Genomic DNA, 22,267 nt, shown 5'->3' with positions numbered 1-22,267 from the left:
TATTAAACACTTGTTCGAGATAAATCCTGCAAAAAGAGTGATATATAATTATGAACTTCTTTCACCTTCGTAGCTTTCGTGTTGCTAATATTGCCGCTGTTTAATCACATTCGTGGACGTGAAGCAGAAAACCAAACAGGACTGGTGGGGTGGCGGTGGTGGGAGGGGGTCCAACGTAATCTATTTTTGCGGAATTTTCATCTAAGTGAAAATTTTCGAATTTTTAACGACGAACGTTTTAAATGCCCTCTAATTTTCATCAAATGTATTTACATGCCTTTATTATTTGATTCATTTCCTTGCTATATTAACAGTTTAGGTATTGACACATTGTTAGTTCGTTTTAAATTCAACTTAGAAAAACAAAACAAAATCCACAACTTGACTGTCTTCACTAAGATGCTTTAAAGATAAGACTCAGGCCATCAAATGTCTGCAGGAAGCAGTACCAATTGAATCGAGTGATGGATGCAGGTTTTGACGTAAGTGGAGGCGTATTTTGTTGGCGCAACTCAGGGAGTGTGACCCCGGTCCTGTCCAGGAACATGATTCTAAAAGTGGTATGGGGTATTATTAGAGTCCTTCCACAAAAAAAAACATACATGCTATTTTAACCTGAAATGATGCATTCTAGCATGGGCAAATACTTCCGGGTTTTTGCATTTTGTTTGTACCAAACTCATTACGACAAGAAAAAACTCTCTTGGACAACTTCAGGAAGTTACAGCGTAGAAATACTCCGTTGCTGAGCTTAAGTATCGTGAGTGTTGTCTGCTCCCTCGTATTGCAGTCGCATTTTATTAAACTTTCAGCATGTTTTCAAGAGTAAGGAAGAGGTTAATTAATATGATATTAATTGATAATACTGCATCAAAGTACATTTTATCACTGAGAAAGTATTCATCGCAAAATAATCCAGGTAAGAGCTGAAAATAGGTTTAATGAGAAGTAGTGTTGTTTTTCGGATACAGATATTCGGATATTTTAACATGATACTTATAAATCCCATTTTATGTATATTTGATTGTTTGTATACGTTTTTATGTGTAATTTATCAATTATAAATTATTTTTGTGCATTGTGTGTATGCTTACCAAACATTTGTGTTCAAGGCTCAGTAAGCTACACGAAAAGAACGTGCACATGTGGGTCATTGAGACTGTCAAATGTTGGTCAAGATGTGAAGCTCTGTGGCTGGTTACAGTATCGAAGATTCAACAACATTCTTGTTCTAAGAGACTGGAATGGCATTACTCAGGTGGTTGTACCTGATGACAAGGTATGGCAAGATTGAACAGCTGAGAATATTGTATTGTATGTTTACAATGTTTAGAAAAAGCGTTGTCAGATATCTCTACATGTCACTTCTATGAATTGTTTATTCATGAAGTATATAATGCACAACATTGCTAATTGCACTGGTGCCAATCTCCAGCCTATTTCTTTAATGGCTCAGAGCCATTTAGGGTCCATTTCAATAATGAAACCTCCAAAACTGCACAGCAGGATATTCAGATCAGAGATCTCATAAGACAATTAGACAATTACATTAAGATCAATACACAGAAGTTGTGTACAATACACGGTTTAAACTAGGCCTTTAACATAACATCATGTTTTGTGTTTTATGTATATGCCTAGTTCTGGCCTCCATAACTTTAATGTAGATATTATTTTCTGTTTTCATGTTAACTGCATGTTCCAAAAGGTTATAAATAATGTGTTTGCTTAAGTTCTTTAGCTAGTATATGCCCTTTGCAAAGTTACTATGTCGCTTTTTCAGAAAGAGATTATGGAGAAACTGCAGACTCTAAATTATGAGACTGTGCTTGAAATAAAAGGCACAGTGATCCAAAGACCAGAAGGACAAGTCAACCCAGTATGAAAAAGTTTCTGTGTTTGTTATTATACATTATATATAATATACATCATGGTATTAGTAATAGCCTGAAGAAATTCACTAAGTACCTCTATACAGTGTCTTCTTATTTTTAGCACTTAAAGCGAATATGAAGAGTTTGTAATGTTATTGAAATTAAGCCATCTTTACTTTCTTTTAAATGGAATGTTACTGTGTAATTAAGATATCAAGCTATCGTTGTGTTTTCCTTCAAAGGACCAGTTCAGCAGCGCATGTCACAGTTTTTATTTCTATAGGACATGTCCACTGGAGAAATTGAGGTGGAGCTGAATGATTTTTCCATTCTCAACACATCAATGGCTGACCCTCCAATTGTGGTCAGGGACAACCTGCATGTGAGTGTTGGATATTAATCATACACTCCTGGTGGTATTGCTTAGCTTAAAGGGACTGGACACCAGATGGTCCCAAAACCAGCAAAAACAGTATTTCCTTAAAACAAGCCTAGAATTGTCAATACAAGTATGAATGGACCTGATAATACATCACTTTACAAGATTTAAAGAATATTTTGTCGCTGACTCAGCTGTGTTTACCCATTTTGAAATAGCGCATTTTTGTTTCTGAGTTGATAGTGTGTATATTTAGCATGTGAAAGTCACATGATTACTACAGATACATATACCAATGCTACTTTTAAATAATCTTTTAATTAATTGGTATTTACGTGGTAGACAAACCCAGTAAATTTCGGATTGGAAAACTACGCAAAAACTGCAAAAGATACATGTGTCGTATGAGATGTGATACATCAGTCAGTAAATTTCAATGCTTTGTACACATTTATTTATGACAATGATATCAATTTTATGTAAGTTTTTGACAATTTTCTTTTTCTTGCAATTGTATAAATGGTGTCTAGTTCTTTTAAAGTGTGCATTCATAGATTCAATTACATGTGCATGTTTATGGAGCATTTCTTTTTATGCCTTTAAAAGGAGGGCATATAATAAATAAATTATATATTAATTGCACTGCCATTCTGCTAGTACATCCTTCCGTCGATACGTCAGTCTGTCTGTTACTATTTTGTTTCAGCTGTTACTTACTTAATTGTATTCAAACTTCCATCAAACTTCACACAAATGTAAAAACAGCATGGGAAGATTCGCACGCATATCATACATAACATGAAGAGGCCAAATGGAAAGCATTTGTTTTTCCGTACAGTGGAATAACAATGAGTTGAAACCTTTTTCATAGCTTTCGCCACCTTATTAGCTTGTCTTTTGTTTTGAAGAATAAAAGTAGAGGTATTGTCATGGCTATGGTGCCCTTGTTTTTGTCAGGGTCACTGCCATGCAAAAACCTTTTACCTTGGCCATAACTGAAAACTTGTTCAAGAAAATTCGAGTGAAACTTGGTACACATGTTCTGTTAAAAATGGGCTGTTAAACGTGACCGGAACATTATTTACTTTGAATTGTATCAATGGATTCTTATGTACATAACTTATTTAGATTATCAAAGCAAAAAGGAAAAGCGTGCCAAATGGCATACAAAACAGAAATGATTTCTTTGGTATTGTGTCCCAGCTCGGTGCAAGTTGATGGTTTATTTGAACGTAAGAATGGGCTTAATGTTCAATGAACAGTGAATGAAACAGTGAAATATCAAGTTCTATTATAAATACTGTTCAAACTCTCTAAACAACCGGCACCGGAAAACAAATAATAACAATATAATTTTTGGAAACAGGTATATTTTATTTTAACTTTCTCTAGGTTACTGAGAAACAGAGACTGGAGTATCGCTACCTTGACCTGCGGAGGCAGCAGATGCAGAAAATATTACGTCTCCGATCAAAAATGATCATGAAAATGAGAGAATTTCTGGCGAACCAACATGGTAATTTTTGGATATGCTACATCGTTTCATATAAGATGAATAAGCAAAATAGTGGTGAGAGTGGTTCAATAGGATAGATGTCCCCCACTCATCCTAGAGATTGTGGGATCGATACCAGTCAGGTGACATAATTATTTATGGCCTCTTAAAAATGGACACCAGTAATGGTTTCTGCCAAGGAAACATTTTCAAGTGTGATTCCATTAGCTGGAAGAAATTAATATAAACTAATAAGCAAATAATAAGATGTTGTTTATATTGATATGACTGATTGTATGCGTCATTGTATAATAAGTCATTGATTTACCAGTAAGTAATTCAGATCTAAATTCACATGTACATGTTACTGAGTATTTGATATGTATAACGTTAAACTTATACTGTCTTGCTATAGAGCTAGCTGTTTATGTAATGCAGTTGAGTTTTTGGTTCAATCCCAACCAGATGCACATAGCAATTTGGGCAGTCAGTTACATTTGGCGCCTAACGAAAATCCATGTTGCACAGACCTCAAATCATTACAAATTGACCATAGTCCCAAACTTCAAGGACAAATTTCAAAATGGAAAATATTTATTTGACACGTATATTGCAGCACTTATATTGTCTCACTATTGATATAGCTTTTATAATGATGCCGTAGAGTGTCGACCTGCAGAACATGAGGTCACGGGTTTGATCCCAACCAGATGCACATGGCAATTTGTTAAGTTTTTTACACATGTAATCAACTTCTGGCTATAACTGGGCTTTTGAGTAGTATTAAGACATCTTATAGACATCTATAGACATGTTCAGGTACCTACATGTTTATGTATAAAATGTATTAGAATTCTTCATTCATTCCAGATTTTGTGGATGTGGAAACTCCAACATTATTTAGAAGAACACCTGGGGTAAGTGTCTTAAGATTGTGTTAGCAACAATTTGTTATATACCTTTCCATGGAACAGGACGTTATATAGTTTCACCTGCAGAGGCGGGCCGCATCCAGTATGTTGTCTGATCAACAACTCTAAAAGCATATGTCCAATCATCACCAAATTTGGTCAGAATATTTATGGGCATAATATCTCATTAAAACTTTGTTAAAATTCAGTTATTTTACTTCTGTATATGACACTAAACAGCAGTTGACAGATAATTATTTACGATAAACAGTATTTTGTGTTTCAAAGCCTAAAATAACTTTTTATTTGTTTTACTAACATTTTTTGCGCAAAATAGAGCCCTTTCTGTCAAATTATTACAAAGTAAAAAAATAAAACTCAAAACATCATCGTAACAAGCATTTTGTTCACATTTCTCTCAAAATGAATTTATTTGAATTTGATGTCTGACGATATAAAACATACATAAACAAGTCATTGTAACAGGCATACAGTAGTCTTATTATAGTGCACACATGTACTAATACTATTTCTGTGTATGTTTAGGTGCTTTAATGGAGGACATGCCAAATTTGCCTCATTTTCAACATAAAATTTTAATAAAACAACTGACTTGACATGAAAACATTCACATACATGTGCAGAAAGTCATAGTAGCAGGTTCAAAGTTTATTTTCAAAAGCAGCATAATAGCTAATGTTTAGTTGTATCAAAATTAGTTTATCAACAAAGGGAACTCAGTATATGCATACATAAATTTAGCAGCTATTAAATGTTACACCTGCAAATGGTAGTACAATGCTTAAACGAGTAGAAATTTTTTTCTTCCAGGGAGCCAAGGAGTTTGTCGTGCCCAGTCGACAGAAGGGAATGTTTTATAGTCTGCCCCAGAGCCCACAACAGGTAGGTGAATTAGCTACATTATCTGATAAAAATGTTAGGTGTAAACAATGTTTCTATTAATTGCTTCTGGTTTCTCGAGCCAGTCTTGTACTAAGGAGACATTTTAATACCGCACTGTTGAAATCTCTCCTAAGTACGTAGTTTAATCTTGGGTTTCTTACCGTAATCACATAGCCCCCAGTATTTCTGGATTCTACCCATGTAATGGACTCTACCATGATTGATGCTAGCTTTAATCTATCTTCACAAATGGGCTAAAATGAATCTGTATTGTTTATGGATGAATTATTTTGAGTAAATGGTTGCTCAATTCATTCACAATGAAACTTGATCATCTTACTTGAATGTAGAATTATCAAGACATCTATATGCATGGAGACTGAGACTCAACATTAGTGCTGAAATACTGACCATTCGATTTACCCATAAGTAGAAAGGCACTTTAGAAATAATAATATGCTGATAATTTCAGTTCAAGCAATTACTGATGGTCGGTGGTTTAGATCGCTACTTCCAGGTTGCCCGTTGCTATAGAGATGAGGGAACGAAGCCAGAAAGACAGCCAGAGTTTACACAGGTAGGCTCTTTAAGTTTTGGTAATTTTGAGGTTTGGTTTAGCGGTTTGGGGCTTTTATTGCTTCTTCCAGGGGTGGTGCATTGCTTAGAGACAAGGGAACAAAGTCAGAAAGACAGTCAGAGTTTACACAGGTTGGCTTCTGAGTTTGAATAATTTGAGGTTGGGGTTGTCCTTTGTTGAGCGTGAGGGGTTTTATGAATTTGACATGCTAATGTACTGCTTGCTGGTTGCTTTTCTCAAATATATTGGTTGGATTTGGTCCCCTTACCCCACCTCAGATTTTTAAGGAAGTACATATTTAAAGTTGCTTAACCACATATCAGCTGGACAGATATGTAGAAATGTTGTTTGTTATGAAATTAATTGAGGACCTGCTAGTATACCAGTAGGCAGGCAGACTTTTGTCAGATTTGAGCCCCTTACCCCACCTCAGATTTGTAAGGAAGTACATATAAAAAGATGCTTAACATTTCAGCTAGACATTGTGGCAATGCATGGTCTATTGGTAACACACTTAACTGCAATCCAGTGGTCGCAGGCTCAATTTCCTGCCGCATTACTAAAAATGTACTAATCATTCAAGGAGGGACGTTAAATGGGGGTTTTGTGTGACAGTGCTATACACCAGGGTAACCAGGGTTGCTCTAACCATGGCTACATTCTGTCTGTGCACTTTGCTCAAGAAACCTAATATGACTAGCAATCTAACCAGCATACTTGCCAAATGGGCAAGGCCTGAGTGGGAGTATAAATAAGCTTACACACCCACACCAGCTAGACGTGTAGAAATTTTGTTTGTTATGAAATTGAATGATATCTTGCTAGTGTACTGCTGGCAGGCAGATTTTCCTTTCATGTTGAACCCGTTTCCCCACCTCAGATTCGTTAGGTAGAAATAGATGTTAACAAATATTTTCTACATTTCAGTTGGACATTGAGATGTCGTTTGTCGACCGAGAGGGTGTCATTAAATTGATTGAGGACCTGCTGGTGTACAGCTGGCCTGAAGATTCTCCCCCTGTAGGGATCCCCTTCCCCCGCCTCACATATCAGCAGGCCATGAGACTGTACGGGATAGACAAACCAGATACACGCTTTGGCTGGCAGGTAGTGTAGTACAGTTACAATTATAAATTAGGTTGTTCAGTTAGCGCAGTGGTTAGCACACTTTCTGCTGACCTAGGTGACCTGGGCTTGATTCCTAGTCCGGGCACATGTGCATTTGGTTAGTGGCCACCAAGCCGGACAAGTGGGTTTCCTCCAGGAACTCTGTTTTCCCTCACAACACAAGACCAGACTCTCCCATTACATCATGGCAAAGAGAATGATTAATTGAATGTTGTAATGACTCGTTTCACAATCATTGTAAAATACATGTTTAGTAAGTTTAACTAACACAAATAAGATTTATTCAGTGTCTATTGAAGATATTTCACATTATTAAACCAGGTGTTAAGTCCTCCTTAAAAGTATTTCCATAACAATTATTTGTAAAGTCATATTTAAAATTATAACAATGAATTTTGACATAAGTCTTTTCCAGATCGAGGATGTAACAGACGCCATAAAAAACTGTGGTAATGAAGTGCTATTATCGCGGCTACAGAACACTGATTCTTGTGCCACATTAATTCGGATCAAAGGTTTTAAGGTAATTGTAAAATAATATTGACAAATGAATTAAAATGTGGAATGGAAAGTTGTTCTCGTCTGTCTTTCACATAGTGCTAAATCATGATTTATTTTGATTTGCGCCCGTATGAAAAATACTTTATTACGGTATGTGTTTATTGAATTACATGCTTGGTTCGAGTAATTAACTTGATGGGTCTTTATTGATGGGTCTTTATTGCTTGTTGCAGGAAAACATATCAAAAAGCACCATAACAAAGCAAAGGAAGAAAGCTTGTACAATGCTGAATGATACAAAGGTATGTTGCATGGTTTATAAAATAGAAATAGACTGGGGCCTTTCTGACTGACAAAAAGTGCCACATTTGACTATTAAATTGGGAAGTCCAATTTTGCTTTAAAAAAAAGAGGACAAAAAATGTGAAATTTTTGTCTCTTTTGGGAAAAGAGTATATGTCTTAGCACTGGGAATGGGGTTAAATTTTGGCCCAAAAACACAGTTATGAAATTGTTTTCGTTTTTTTTTTTGATTGTATGTTTTGCGAAGGTATTATTATAGCCAGTGTCTTTGGTGTCATCCGGGAGTAAGATTATATTATTGGTCTCTGGTGTCATCAAATTCATGAAAAAACATTTACCAAAGCTGTAACTTAAAAACTATAAGATATTAGTATGAAACTTGTACACATATTTGCTATGACAGTTATAAAGTCCTATGACACTGGCTAAAATTTTAAATTTTGAATACTTTAATTTATTAAAGTGGCACTTGTATTTAAAATTAATGCATACACATGTATAACAAACATAAATTTTGAGTGATAAACCTTCAACAACTAACTAAATAATGCATTTATGGAAAATATTAATACCTGATAAGATTTTTACTGTGTATATAATAGCTGAAAACGAAAAAATATAAAATGACTGGTGGGTGCTAAAAGATTTACAATGATCAACTATCGTCTCATACGGTAGAAATACAGTGTTTTTTCACCTTTCTTCCAAATTAAACACAATATCCTGCATAAGAACCATTGTTTTTGATATTCATTCATCCTTTTTGGTAAATTAAAACAATTGTATTAATTGTGCTACTTCTTATTTGGGAGTAAGAGTGCAAATTTGTTGACTTAAGGCTCGTAATCCACAGATGAGGCAAAGTTTGGCATCTGCTCGCTATGCTCTTGTACCCTTTATTTTTATTTTTTTGCAGACATTAGTATATGTTATACGCGACGAAAACAGAGAGGGTGAAAAGGGGGGTGGAAATTCTCTCCTCGTAAAGATGTTGAACATAGCTGAGGATGAAACTGTCGTGATGGCTGTTGGTTCCAACATGGCTCCTGTAAATATGATATTTGTTGTTTTTTTGCTTTCATTTGCAAAATTAGACTAAAAAAGCTCTGCAGCGCTGAACTTTAATGTTAGCCTATCTGGCTAATACTTCAACCCTGACTAAGTTGTATACACCGACTCATACCCTTCTCATTCAGGTTTAGAGCTCCTTGTGTATTGTTTATAAAACAGTACAGAACAGTACATTATAGGCAGTGTCCGTCGCCAGACTCTGGGCAGGGCTGGGCAGACTTATTGTGTTCCATCTCATCTTTTTTTCATGTCATTTTCGTACATTTTGATACATTTGTACTCAGTGAATTCTCTGGTATCAAATGTTCTCGGATAAAAACTGTATTAAGATTACTTCTTTTTTTCACATTTTCATATAGATCGAGGAAGAATTTCATTTTTCTAAAAAAATGTATTGGTCTAATATTTTGTTGGAAATAAGAAGCATTATTAGTTATTTGTCACTGTTTTAGGAAGTAGAAGCTATTAAAGCATTTATGAAAAAAATAAGATTATATAATAATACAAGTTTATTTGTTTCATACTATATAACACTATAATATATCATAGTGAAATAAAAAGTAACACAAATTTCTATCTAAGCTCATCCTCAGATTAGATAAAAAAAATATAATTGAGGCATTACAAAAAAAAATGTTTGTTGTAATAATTACCCCCATACCCCAAACAAACTTTTATATTTTTTAGGCTTGAGGATATTTGTTATTTTTAAAGTATTTCTATTGGTTCTGTTTTAGTATGAAGCCTTAGGAAGAATGCGGCTTTTAATTGCAGATCACCTAGAAAGTAAAGGTACGTACATTATCGGGAATACTTGGAACATTTTCATAAACAAAAAAGAGAGTTTAAACAGTGCAATATTACTGCTGAAAATCTTCTTTCCCAGCTGAATCTCTCCTGATGGAACTGCCTCTTGTCCTGTAAATTGATGCATGCAATGTTATAGCATGTTAAACTTTCAAAACATTTATTTAGGTAAGACAGGAAAATCTGAATCGCTGTTCCTCTCAATGACAGATTTATATTATTATGCTTTCATTGCAGGTTTCCAAGTGAGACCTAAGGATGCCTTCAACTTTCTCTGGGTGGTCGATTTTCCTCTGTTTCTACCGAAAGAGGATGGGAGTAAGTTTTATGCAACTCATAATTTAAAACTTGAAAAGTTATCAACTAAAAATGGTTGAGCAATTCTTTTTCATAAGTAAAATACTTAATACCTCAAAATGTTGTAAATATTCCTGATACAAGTCACATGTAACACTTGAGAGGACTTGACTTTTTGTAATCACAAGTACATTGTATAAAATGAATAAAAAAATCTGAAGTCTTTGAACACATGTACATTGAATGACAGGAATATTTTGTATAACATGAATACAAAATTTCTAAAAACTGTGAACACAAGTATAAAATGTTTATATTTTTCTATGACAGAGTTTGTTGTTATTACATGTTATATTATCATACTGTGGAAAAGCTTACAATCCTTGCAGAAGAAGCAAAATACATGTATGGCAATTTCTTGCACAAAAGTATTAATAAGTATAAAGTATAAGCAAATTCCTCACATTTAGCAGCTGGTCTGGAAGCAGCTCACCATCCATTCACGGATGCCAGGCCCCAGGACAGGGAGCTTCTCTTTACAGAGCCCCACAAGGTTGGTTATGATTGTTGAGAACAGTTTAACAATGGGCATAGTTTCCACTTGTTCATATATTGGTCATTGGGTTCATGCAATTCCATGGCACATAGTGTGTGTATACCACTTGATAAATTACGTCATATATGCTACGTCGGAGGGCAAAATTTGCTTCAAATGTTGATTTTAAACAAAGATAACTTTTTTTTCTCTTCATCATTTTAAATGAAACAAAGGGCAGTCTATGCCACCTAAAGTGCCCCACCATAGTTTTATTAATGAAAGTTGATTAGGTGATTAATTTCCACAAGCACTTCCACAAACCTGAAAATTAATGTTTCGATAGTCCTCCATCAGGCGGCCGTTCTGTGAAAATCTTTGTCGGTGTTTTAAGAACTAAACTCACAATCAAACTCTAGTTAAAGACCGAAGGCGGAGGCTATGTAAGTGCAGCAGACTGCGCTATGTTTTATTTAAAATGGTGAAGAAATAGTAATGGTTTCTTTGTTTAAAGTCTTTGTTTGAGGCAAAATATTGCCTTCCGATGTAGCATTAATGATGTAATTTATCAAGTGGTATACACAAAGTGCACAGTGCTGACATAAATGTACAAATGTATACATACATTGTATTAATAATAAAAAACAAGATCAACGCCATTGTCTCCAGGGGCCGTATTCAATAAGCAACTTAGATTGAACTTAAATTATTAGATTAGAAAGTCAGTGTTTTGATTGGTCTGTATATTTAGCTGACAAATTGGCTGAATGGAATCACTGGGGCATGTCTAATGATAATGATATAAGCACTATTGAATAGTGCCCCAGGGGTCTTGAAAGTTTGTCACAAAACATCTACAGTAACAAGTGATACTCTACCAATTCTGTTCAAGATTTGTTCCAGTTTTGGCAGAAATAGCATTGCAATACATTTTGAATATTTCTCGAGTGAACGATACAGAGCGCTCTTATACTCTCTTGGTTGTGTTTTTAGCACATGCATGCATAAGCTAGAGGATAATTGTTTGTTTCAGTGTAATATATTTGGCCAAGCGAGCACAGAAAGATATATTTTACGAGTGGCATAGCCACGAGTGATATATTCATTTTTGGTGTTCATGAGGTGAAATATATTGCTATCTTACACTGAAACAAGCAATTTTTCTTTTTATTATACGCCTAAATTTTAATTCATAATTTAATTACACTTTTTTAGAAAAACGTGACAATTTGTATGTGCACATTACCTCCTTTCTGAAACAAGGATGTTGAAATTGTGTCCCACCCCTGTGCGCGCAGATGTTTGATTTTGAACTGAGAGGGGCTATACAGTGAAATATAAAATAAAAGCACTGATATATCTCTATAAACCACCTGAAAGCATTCTTTATTGTAAATTAAAAGTAAGGAATAAGTTTGTGTACTTTTTTGACATGGATTCTGTCACTGTAATACTATTCATCTTCTGTATTAGGTGATAGGCCAGCACTACGACCTTGTTCTTAACGGAAGTGAAATAGGGGGCGGTTCTATACGGATATGTGACCCCGCCATCCAGAGATATGTCATAGAAAACATACTTAAGGTATGTGTATGATATTCAGGTCTGTGTATGCATGGTCTGCACTTCGACCTTGTCCTTAAAGGTTGTGAAAAAAGGCAGTTCCTAGCAAAAGGTATCGGTATGTGGTCCCGCCCTATAAGGATAGTCAAAGAATATTTTGTTTGGACTGGGTTTTTTTGGCTATACCATTGAAGCTTTTTTTAGATGGACCCTTTTCAGCTATTTATCTTTTTAATTGTTTAAAGGAGTAGTAACTGTTACAATGTTAACTTTTGAAATGTATTGGCTAGTATATGTTCATACATTGTTAATAATAAGTAGGGAATTATGTGTTCTTTTTTCAGGAAGATAGTAGCGAGTTAGAGCATTTACTGTTTGCCCTTGGCACTGGCTGTCCTCCCCATGGTGGAATTGCACTAGGTAAAGCTTAAGATTATTACCAATAGTGTCAGTGAATTAACATTTTGAAAACCGAAATGTGTTATATTTTACCAGGAAATGATATGGCTGGTAATGTATCCATTCAAAGCAGGTGCATCTAGGGATTGTGAAATGCAGTACATTGTATTTGCCTACAGACATGACATCAGTCCATAGTTGTGATTTCCTTTTTTAAAAGCCGTAGATTTTGCCGGGGGAGCGGTAGAGTGGTAGGGGGTCTCAAAAGCAGTAGATTTTTTCTACCTCCGGAAGAGTTAACATATCTGCATCACTTTTCGGCTTTATGTCTGCAGAAACACGATATATGAATATAATCCAGTTAGACATTTTTATGCAAAATCTTATGACTATTAGACATTTTTATGCAAAATCTTATGACTAAGAATTTAAGATTTTACATTGTGTTCGAATTATTACTTAAATGATTATACCTTCATTTCAGGACTGGATCGGTTGTTCGCAATTTTATGCGGGACCCCAAGTATCCGTGACGTCATAGCGTTCCCAAAATCGAGCGCTGGAAATGACCTCATGTCAGGGTCTCCTGCCCCAGTTAAACAGGCAGAGCTAGACTTTTACCACATACAAATTAAAAAAGAATAAAAGAAGACCACTTAAAAAAGAGTAATTTAAGTATTTTGTTTTTTATTTTTTATGATATAATAAAATGAAGAAAACCATATATGTTATTATTATTATCAGCTAGTTTTGAAATTTAGAGAATATACTGAGTAGGGAACACTTTTTAGCCCACCCTGTAGAATCCCTTGTTTTGCAATTCCATTTTGATCTTTTTCATACCAATGGTATTTTGTGTTCAAATGAAGTTTTAACATAGGAAAACTAAAACTTTTCTCAGACCAGGTTGTGACATAATTTTCTTCCAGCTGGGAATTATCAAATTTTTACTGCTCAACCAAATTGAAATTACAATGTATTTCATCCCAAAATACTCGTTGAAACAGAACAAAATGTTCAATTCTATAGAAAATAGAAAGACAAAATGTGAAACAAGTCCGAACTACGAGTTATTCAAGAAAGACTTCTATATTTCCAAACGAAAAGGGGTCATTAACCAACAACGCTCGTATCATGGGTTTACAAATATGTATTCATTACAGTCCAACAGCATTTGCCCGAACTCCCAGGGACCGACGGAAATACCTCGAGCCTTTAAATCTAGTTCGAACCAACGAGGAATTCGAGCCAAGCGATTTCGAGCCAGCGGGGTTCGACCGTATAGGTGTTAAGAACTACCAAATATTTCCAAATACATTTCCGACGGATTTTTGAGTCCCATAGGTCCGTCTTTTTTTTTGCCTGGCTCCTCCATTGATCATTTCTTTTACTCTTTGTATTTACATACTAGGCAAATTACGAAGCCATCGTTGAAGGTCGCGCATGGCAAATAAAATCAATGGAAAAGTAACACGAGTATAAATAATATCGAAATGAAAATATATGCCATGTGGCGTATCCATGGTCTAGTAGTTACACACGTGACCGCCAATCCAGGGGTCGCAGGTTCGAGTCAACACTGCAACAATTCAAAAATACTAATCCTCTTCCAAGGGGGACGTTAAATGGGGGCTCCATGTGACAGTGCTATAGACTGGTGTATGTTAAAGAACCAGGGTAGCTCTAAATAGGGTTACATTCTGTCCGTAAACTATGCTCCTAAAACCTAATATGACTAACAATCTTATTAGGAGCACTTGCCCGAGTGCGAGTATAAATAAGCTTACACACACCCATATATGCCATAATGTCAAAAGTGCATTCTGATTTAGCCTACGGGACAAAGTGCTCTTGAAACTCCAAAACATTCATGAAAACGTTTGATAGTGAAGTAGCTGGTCTGTGTAAATAATATCCGGCCATTGCTAATGATATAACGGATGTACAATTATGACATAAGTTAATACAGAAATAGAACAGGCGGTCAGGGGCGTACCTAAAAAATAATCCAGTACTGATTACATGTATGCCAAGGAGTACAAAATGATATTGTCTCCCCCAAAATGGCAAATTCTCAAAACTTGACTTAGTTTAAGCATATTTATTTTACAACATTATATTAATCACCCTCGTTGGTACGATTTTACGCGAGAGTGTGGTCTTGTGTTGTGGTGAAACCGGAGAACCCGGAGAAAACCCACTTTTCCTGCTTGGTGACCACAAACCAAACTGACATGCGCCCAAGCCGGGAATCGAACCCCGGTCGCATAGGTGAGAAGCGAGTGCGCTAACCGGACAACCAACACTTGACTAACAACCGGATTGTCTGAAAATTTCTTTAATTACTTTACTTTATTCTTCTTAAAACATTTCATACTGGAATGGACCCCCCCCCCCCCCCTGCCCAACTTCTACGACGTTTAACATGAGCAGACCAAGCTTTTCAAAGGGGCTCGTTCATGGTTTCTAAAATGCACTGCTTACAAAAATAATATTTTATTACAAAATAAAGTGTGGCAAATAATTAGACTTGTCAACACTAAGCTACTGACAGCTGGAACCGTTCAACAATATAAGTATCTATCATGTGTTTCCTGTACGGATAGAAAAATCCAACCCGAGGGCACGTGCGTGGCCGGTAACTCGGCAAACCTCGGATTTTTCTATTCGTACCGGAAACACATGATAGATACTTATAATATTCGCTCAAATACTGTCTTTGAAGACGACAATTTTCAATACAGTAAAAACGCAATTCAGCAAATTATTGGTACGTGATTGGTTAATGGATATTATTACGTTATGTTTCCAATGTATTCGATAAATGTAATAATATACACCAGCAATTTCATAAGTCCTTGTGTCCGCGTGGTGACGGCGTTAGTTTTCTACTATTGTTTTGACTACCGGCGTGGGTTTGCTCCCCACTATAACCAGTATGTATTTGTATACTTTAAATGTGTTTGTTTCTGCAATTTCAGTATCAAAGAAGAAAATAGTTCTCAAATACGTGATTGCAGATGCATTATGTATTGGGGAAGAAAAAAATGGTCCAAAAACATGAGCGAGTCCCTTTAAAGCTGCACTCTCACACGGTTTGAACGTTTTGACAACTTTTTTTATTTTTTGTCTTGGAACGAGCCAATTTTTGCGAAAATCCATGGAAACCAATTAAATAAGACTGCTAACAAAAAAATTAGATCGCAGAATTTTATATTTCAGTTCAAAAATTGATCTTTTATGCATTTTTCGTAAACCGTTAGTAACGGTTTAGGCTATAAAACATTAATTTTCGAACGGAAATATGAAATTCTACGATCTGATTTTTTGTCAGCAATCTTATATTATTGGATTGCAGATTTTTACGCAAAAATCTTCTCTTTCCAAGACAAAAAATAAAAAAGGTGTAAAAATGGTAAATCTGTGAGAGTGCAACTTTAACCCTTTCACTGCCAACACTGAAATTACCAACTGACGTCGCCTGCGCCAAACGTGTAATTTAGCGCATTTCAAGAACGTCGCAAATTAGGAAATAAACATTATCAGTATGACATATGCTCAGTAAACATTAAATAGTTTCCGTTTCTCTTAAGCGATTGTAACCATTCTGGTTTTAAATAAAAGGTAGAGGTTTACTGTTTTATTATTTGAATGAAAGGCAAACTTATGTAGTACGGTGTAGTAATTGTGTCATTATTTACCTGTTTTTTATATCATATTATATCCATTATACTAATGTGTTAACTTACATTTCTTATAAAGGAAATCATTTGCAGTATATTATTGTTTTCTTATTATTACTATTCCTCTTGTTATTATCATAAGTATTACACTGAAGATACAACTTTTATTGAAAATTGATCGTGATGTGTAGCTGTCAAAGATTCGTCATATGGCGCAATCCAAGAACGTCGCTTTATTTAGAAACAACTGTTTTGTGCCACGGCTTGTAAATAGGCACTGACCACATTGCAACCTTATTTAGTATAAAACAAATCCTTTTAACAGAATAGATGCGTTTACAGGGTATACTTCATAAATATCATAACTAGAGGGCGATTCGGCTATACGAATCATGAAAAATTATTCATATGTTTATGTTACCCTTCTTCAAGGCCTATACTCGTAAAAAGATATATAGACCACTAGAAACGCCATGAATTATACTGATAAGTAACTTGTCAACAACAAAAGGGTGACGTGTTTAACAAAATTATTTAAACCACGTGATTCAATGGAAAACGGCTAAATATTTTTTTTTAAAGAACAACAACAACAACAAAACCCCATGCATTTTAACGCATTTTGCAAATTTTTTTTTTTTCATTGGCCAATTGTTTGAAAATGTTAAATAAAGATTCAGAATAATAATTATTGTCATTTGTGTTTTCGCCATATCTAACAATAAGGTACCCAAATCTTAAATAAACATATGTTTACAATGTATAACACCACCATAGTCAATATGATCATGAAAACATACATGTATATATGTACTGTATTGGTCACTTGATGAAGTGGAGTGTTAGCGAGGCGTGTGAATACGAACAGATCACTTGAGTGTCACTCCCCATATTTCACCCAAGTGATCGAGTGATCCCTTACGGGAATGTGGTTGGAGTGTAAGTGAGAGTTTAAATAATGTTCTGAATTCGTTCCTTAGACCCCTCTCGAGACGAGGTAGATCACAATTCTTCAACAAAATAAGGACAGAACGTAAATGTAAATTATGTCCACAGAATTCTTTTGAGTCAGAATTTCAGTTTCTACTATGTCGTTCCACTTAGAGTGATATCCGTAGAAAACATGGAATTAAATTAAACTGTCATAGCTTAGTTAAATTTAATAATTTATATCAGACGCTATGAAGTATTTTTCTCATGTACGTTTGTGTTAGGCCATATCAATATCAACATTTATTTTGTGTAATCGGCCAAAGGCAAAATACTGATTGGCCAGTAAAAACTTGTGACCTGTTTTAAACAAAATAAATGCATAGTTTAACATCGCCCCACCAGGACAGTACACGCTATATTAACATAAGTCATCTAATCAGTGTCAGGACAGTAATCACTCTAAATTTAAAATATCCAAACAAAATAGACGGTCGAAGGATTATATTGTATTCAAACAATGTATTCTAGCCTCTGGACATGTGTACAAGTAGGTTTGAGTGAACGGAGTCATTGGTCAAACCTTGCATATCAACACCTGTGTTAACTATACCTTGGTCAGTTAAAGCGGGAAATCAAACAAAAAAGAAAATATTATATTCCCTGCCATGAGGATAATCTTGTTTGTTTCCAGGTATTTCTTTTGGATTGTGCTTCGATTTAATATTGTGTTGGATTATACGAACCAGGTGAGCAGTGTATCATCAATAAGGTTTAACAATCGTTTAAAATATTCACATAGAATTTGCACATTGTTTTATACTTTTTTTTGTATCTTTACCATTCATTATGGTCTGTACATTTGCATTGTTATTTTAAGAAATGCACTTAGTTGGTCACTTTATATTTCATAGCCTTATGATGAATAAATTAAAATATACGGACAACTTTTTTAAAGATTCTTATTAAGTCAATTCTTTTATTAGACATATAAATGATTCTTCGAATTAATGATTCTTTTTTTACAAATACACGAAAATTGAAAAGGCATTTTCTGTTGGCTTTAGAAATCTTACAGTGAAAATGCTAAAAGGTGCCAGCTTCCTTTCCCAAGATTTCTTTAACCGAACCCATCTAGCAGAAAATGTTTATTTCATTTTCGTGTGTGTCAAAATATAACATCTTTAAATAAAATGTTTCACATTGGAGGAACTTCATTTGTATAAAACTAAGCGTGGTTTACTATAAACTGGCAGGAAAGGCTCATGAAATGAGAGTGCAAAACAATAAAAAACTGATTTAATTCATATGAATATATTTGTATAATGAACATAATTCAATTGAATTCGAATGATATTTGTTTATACCTACTTTATTTCGCATTTTTAACAATTGTTTTATTATGACACCGGCTTAATTTATATATAAACAACTCAATTGAAATAAGTAACTGCATCAATTTTTCATATAAATATCAATGTTACAGCGTCCACGGTTCCTGAAGTGGCCAACCATCCAACCAGAAGAGATGACCTTTGCAGTGGAGTTGGCGAAGAGGCGTAATGCGGCTACAGTTGCAGTCAGGTTTGCGTAAGGTTATGTGGACAAATTCATCAACAAAGTTATGTATTATTTTGCTCACTTTTTTGTATAAGTTTTTGTTTGCACTATTTGGCTCAGCATTGTTGTTCTTTGTTAAATAATTCATCTTGAAAGAATGTTTTCACTAAGTAGGTCACTTTATATATCATAGCCTTATGATGCGTTAATTAAAATATAAGGACAACTTTTTAAAGATTCTTATTAAGTCATTTATTTTATTGAACATATCAAAGATTCTTCGAATGAATTATTCTTTTTTTTCAAATACACCAAATTGAAAAGGCATTTTCTGTTGGTTTTAGAAATCTTACAGTGGAAATGCTAAAAGGTGCCAGCTTCCTTTCCCAAGATTTCTTTAACTGAACCCATGTAACAGAACATGTTTATTTCATTTTCGTGTATGTCAAAATATAATATTTTAAATAAAATGTTTCACATTGGAGGGGCTTCATTTGTATAAGTCTAAATGTGGTTTATATTTAGACTGGCAGGAAAGGCTCATGAAATGAGAGTACAAAACAATATAAAACTGATTTAATTCATGTTAATATATTTGTTTAGTGAACATCATTTAATTGATTTCGAATGATATTTGTTTATAACTACTTTTATTCCCATATTTTACAATTATTTATTCAATTATGACACTTGCTTATTACATATATAAAATACTTCTTGAAATAAGTTACTGCATCGGTTTTTCATCTAAGTATCAATGCTATAGCGTCCACGGTACCCGAAGTGGCCAACCATCCAACCGGAAGAGATGCCCTTTGCAGTGGAGTTGGCGAAGAGGCGTAATGCGGCTACAGTTGCAGTCAGGTTTGCGTAAGGTTATGTAGACAAATTCATCAACAAAGATATGTATTATTTTGCTCACTTTTTTGTATAAGTTTTGTTTGCACTATTTGGCTCAGCAATGTTGTTTTTTGTTAAACAATTCATCTTGAAAGAATGTTTTCACTAAGTAGGTCGCTATATTTCATAGCCTTATGATGAATTAATTAAAATATATTGACAACGTTTTTAAAGATTCTTATTAAGTCATTTATTTTATTGAACATATGAATGATTCTTCCAATGAATAATTCTTTTTTCCAAATACACGAAATTGAAAAGGCATTTTTTGTTGGTTTTAGAAATCTTACAATGAAAATGCTAAGAGGTGCCAGCATCCTTTCCCAAGATTTCTATAACCGAACCCAAGTAGCAGACAATGTTTATTTCATTTTCGTGTATGCCAAAATATAACATCCTTAAATAAAACGTTTCACATTGGAGGGGCTTCATTTGTATAAGTCTAATCATGGTTTATTATAAACTGGCAGAAAAGGCTCATGAAATGAGTGCAATTGTTTTTTATAAAACTGATTTAATTCATATGAATATATTTGCTTAATGAACATCATTTAATTGATTTCGAATGATATTTGTTTATAACTACTTTAATTCACATGTATAACAATTGTTTAATTAATTATTATACTGGCTTAATTTATATATAAACTACTAATTGAAATAAGTTACTGCATCGGGTTTTCATATAAATATCAATGTTACAGCGTCCACAGTACCTGAAGTGGCCAACCATCTAACCGGAAGAGATGATGAAGAGGCGTAATGCGGCTACTGTTGCAGTCAGGTTTGCGTAAGGTTATGTGGACAATTTCATCAACAAAGATATGTATGATTTTGCTCACTTTTTGTATAAGTTTTTGTTTGCACTATTTGGTTCAGTATTTTTTTTTTTAATTCATCTTGAAAGAATGTTTTTACTAAGTAGGTCTCTTTATATTTGATAGCATTATGATGAATTAATTAAAATATATTGCCAATTCTTTTAAAGGTTCTTATTAAATCAATTATATTATTAAACATATCAATGGTTCTTCAAATGAATATTCTTTTTTTCTAAATACATGAAAATTGAAAAGGCATTTTCTGTTGGTTTTAGAAATCTTACAGTGAAAATGCTAAAAGGTGCCAGCATCCTTTCCCAAGATTTCTTTAACCGAACACGAGTAGCAGAACATGTTTATTTCATTTTCGTGTATGTCAAAATATAATATTTTAAAAATAAAATGTTTCACATTGGAGAAACTTCATTTGTATAAGTCTAAACGTGGTTTATATTTAGACTGGTAGGAAAGGCTCATGAAATGAGAGTGCAAAACAATGTCAAATTGATTTAATTCAGACGAATATATTTGTTAAATGAACATAATTTAGTTGATTTTGAATGATATTAGTTTATAACTACTTAATTCCCATGTTTAACAATTGTTTATTTATCTATTTATGATTCTTGTTTATTTCATATATAACCTACTGATTGAAATAATTTAATGCATCGGTTTTTCATATAAGTATCAATGTTACAGCGTCCACGGTACCCGAAGTGGCCAACCATCCAACCGGAAGAGATGCCCTTTGCAGTGGAGTTGGCGAAGAGGCGTAATTCGGCTACAGTTGCAGTCAGGTTTGCGTAAGGTTATGTGGACAAATTCATCAACAAAGATATGTATTATTTTGCTCACTTTTTTGTATAAGCTTTTGTTTGCACTATTTGGCTCAGCATTGTTGTTTTTTTGTTAAACAATTCATCTTGAAAGAATGTTTTCATTAAGTAGGTCACTATATTTCATAGCCTTATGATGAATTAATTAAAATATATGGACAACGTTTTTAAAGATTCTTATTAAGTCATTTATTTTATTGAACATATGAATGATTCTTCCAATGAATAATTCTTTTTTTCCAAATACACGAAATTGAAAAGGCATTTACTGTTGGTTTTAGAAATCTTACAGTGAAAATGCTAAAAGGTGCCAGCATCCTTTCCCAAGATTTCTATAACCGAACTCAAGTAGCAGAAAATGTTTATTTCATTTTCGTGTATGCCAAAATATAACATCCTTAAATAAAACGTTTCACATTGGAGGGGCTTCATTTGTATAAGTCTAATCATGGTTTATTATAAACTGGCAGAAAAGGCTCATGAAATGAGTGCATTTTTTTTTATAAAACTGATTTAATTCATATGAATATATTTGCTTAATGAACATCATTTAATTGATTTCGAATGATATTTGTTTATAACTACTCGAATTCACATGTATTACAATTGTTTAATTAATTATTATACTGGCTTAATTTATATATAAACTACTTATTGAAATAAGTTACTGCATCGGGTTTTCATATAAATATCAATGTTACAGCGTCCACAGTACCTGAAGTGGCCAACCATCTAACCGGAAGAGATGGCGAAGAGGCGTAATGCGGCTTCTGTTGCAGTCAGGTTTGCGT

At 34.1% G+C, this 22,267-nt stretch overlaps 1 protein-coding gene across 3 annotated transcripts; it reads left to right on the top strand.

Annotated features, from left to right (window-relative positions):
- Window positions 1–772: 772 nt before the first annotated feature.
- On the top strand, window positions 773–13,467 carry LOC128231733 (aspartate--tRNA ligase, mitochondrial-like). 3 transcript variants are annotated; one of them, XM_052944872.1, is made up of 18 exons: window positions 773–919; window positions 1,113–1,279; window positions 1,784–1,879; window positions 2,158–2,256; window positions 3,646–3,769; window positions 4,619–4,665; window positions 5,491–5,562; window positions 6,035–6,139; window positions 7,067–7,246; window positions 7,683–7,790; window positions 8,002–8,070; window positions 8,988–9,119; window positions 9,880–9,934; window positions 10,187–10,267; window positions 10,720–10,799; window positions 12,255–12,365; window positions 12,689–12,764; window positions 13,228–13,467. In XM_052944872.1, exons 1-18 carry the CDS (start codon window positions 814–816, stop codon window positions 13,386–13,388), a joined length of 1,869 nt encoding a protein of 622 aa, XP_052800832.1. In that variant the 5' UTR covers window positions 773–813; the 3' UTR covers window positions 13,389–13,467. The 3 variants fall into 3 exon arrangements, with proteins under 3 accessions (XP_052800832.1, XP_052800831.1, XP_052800833.1); XM_052944871.1 differs by having other exon boundaries at window positions 10,717–10,799; XM_052944873.1 differs by lacking the exon at window positions 2,158–2,256 and having other exon boundaries at window positions 10,717–10,799.
- The last annotated feature ends 8,800 nt before the right edge of the window (window positions 13,468–22,267 follow it).

The sequence above is a fragment of the Mya arenaria genome, chromosome 4, assembly GCF_026914265.1.
Source record: "Mya arenaria isolate MELC-2E11 chromosome 4, ASM2691426v1".
In the NCBI taxonomy this organism is placed as follows: domain Eukaryota; kingdom Metazoa; phylum Mollusca; class Bivalvia; order Myida; family Myidae; genus Mya; species Mya arenaria.
The sequence above is the reverse complement of the archived record's forward strand: the minus strand, read 5'-3'. Positions and strand labels throughout refer to the sequence as shown.

Coding starts and splice junctions, on each gene's coding strand:
- LOC128231733 (XM_052944871.1), top strand. CDS start 814: ATGTTTTCAAGAGTAAGGAAGAGGTTAATTAATATGATATTAATTGAT. Junction 9,120..9,879: donor TTGGTTCCAACATGGCTCCT/GTAAATATGATA, acceptor GTTCTGTTTTAG/TATGAAGCCTTAGGAAGAAT. Junction 12,366..12,688: donor TCATAGAAAACATACTTAAG/GTATGTGTATGA, acceptor TTCTTTTTTCAG/GAAGATAGTAGCGAGTTAGA.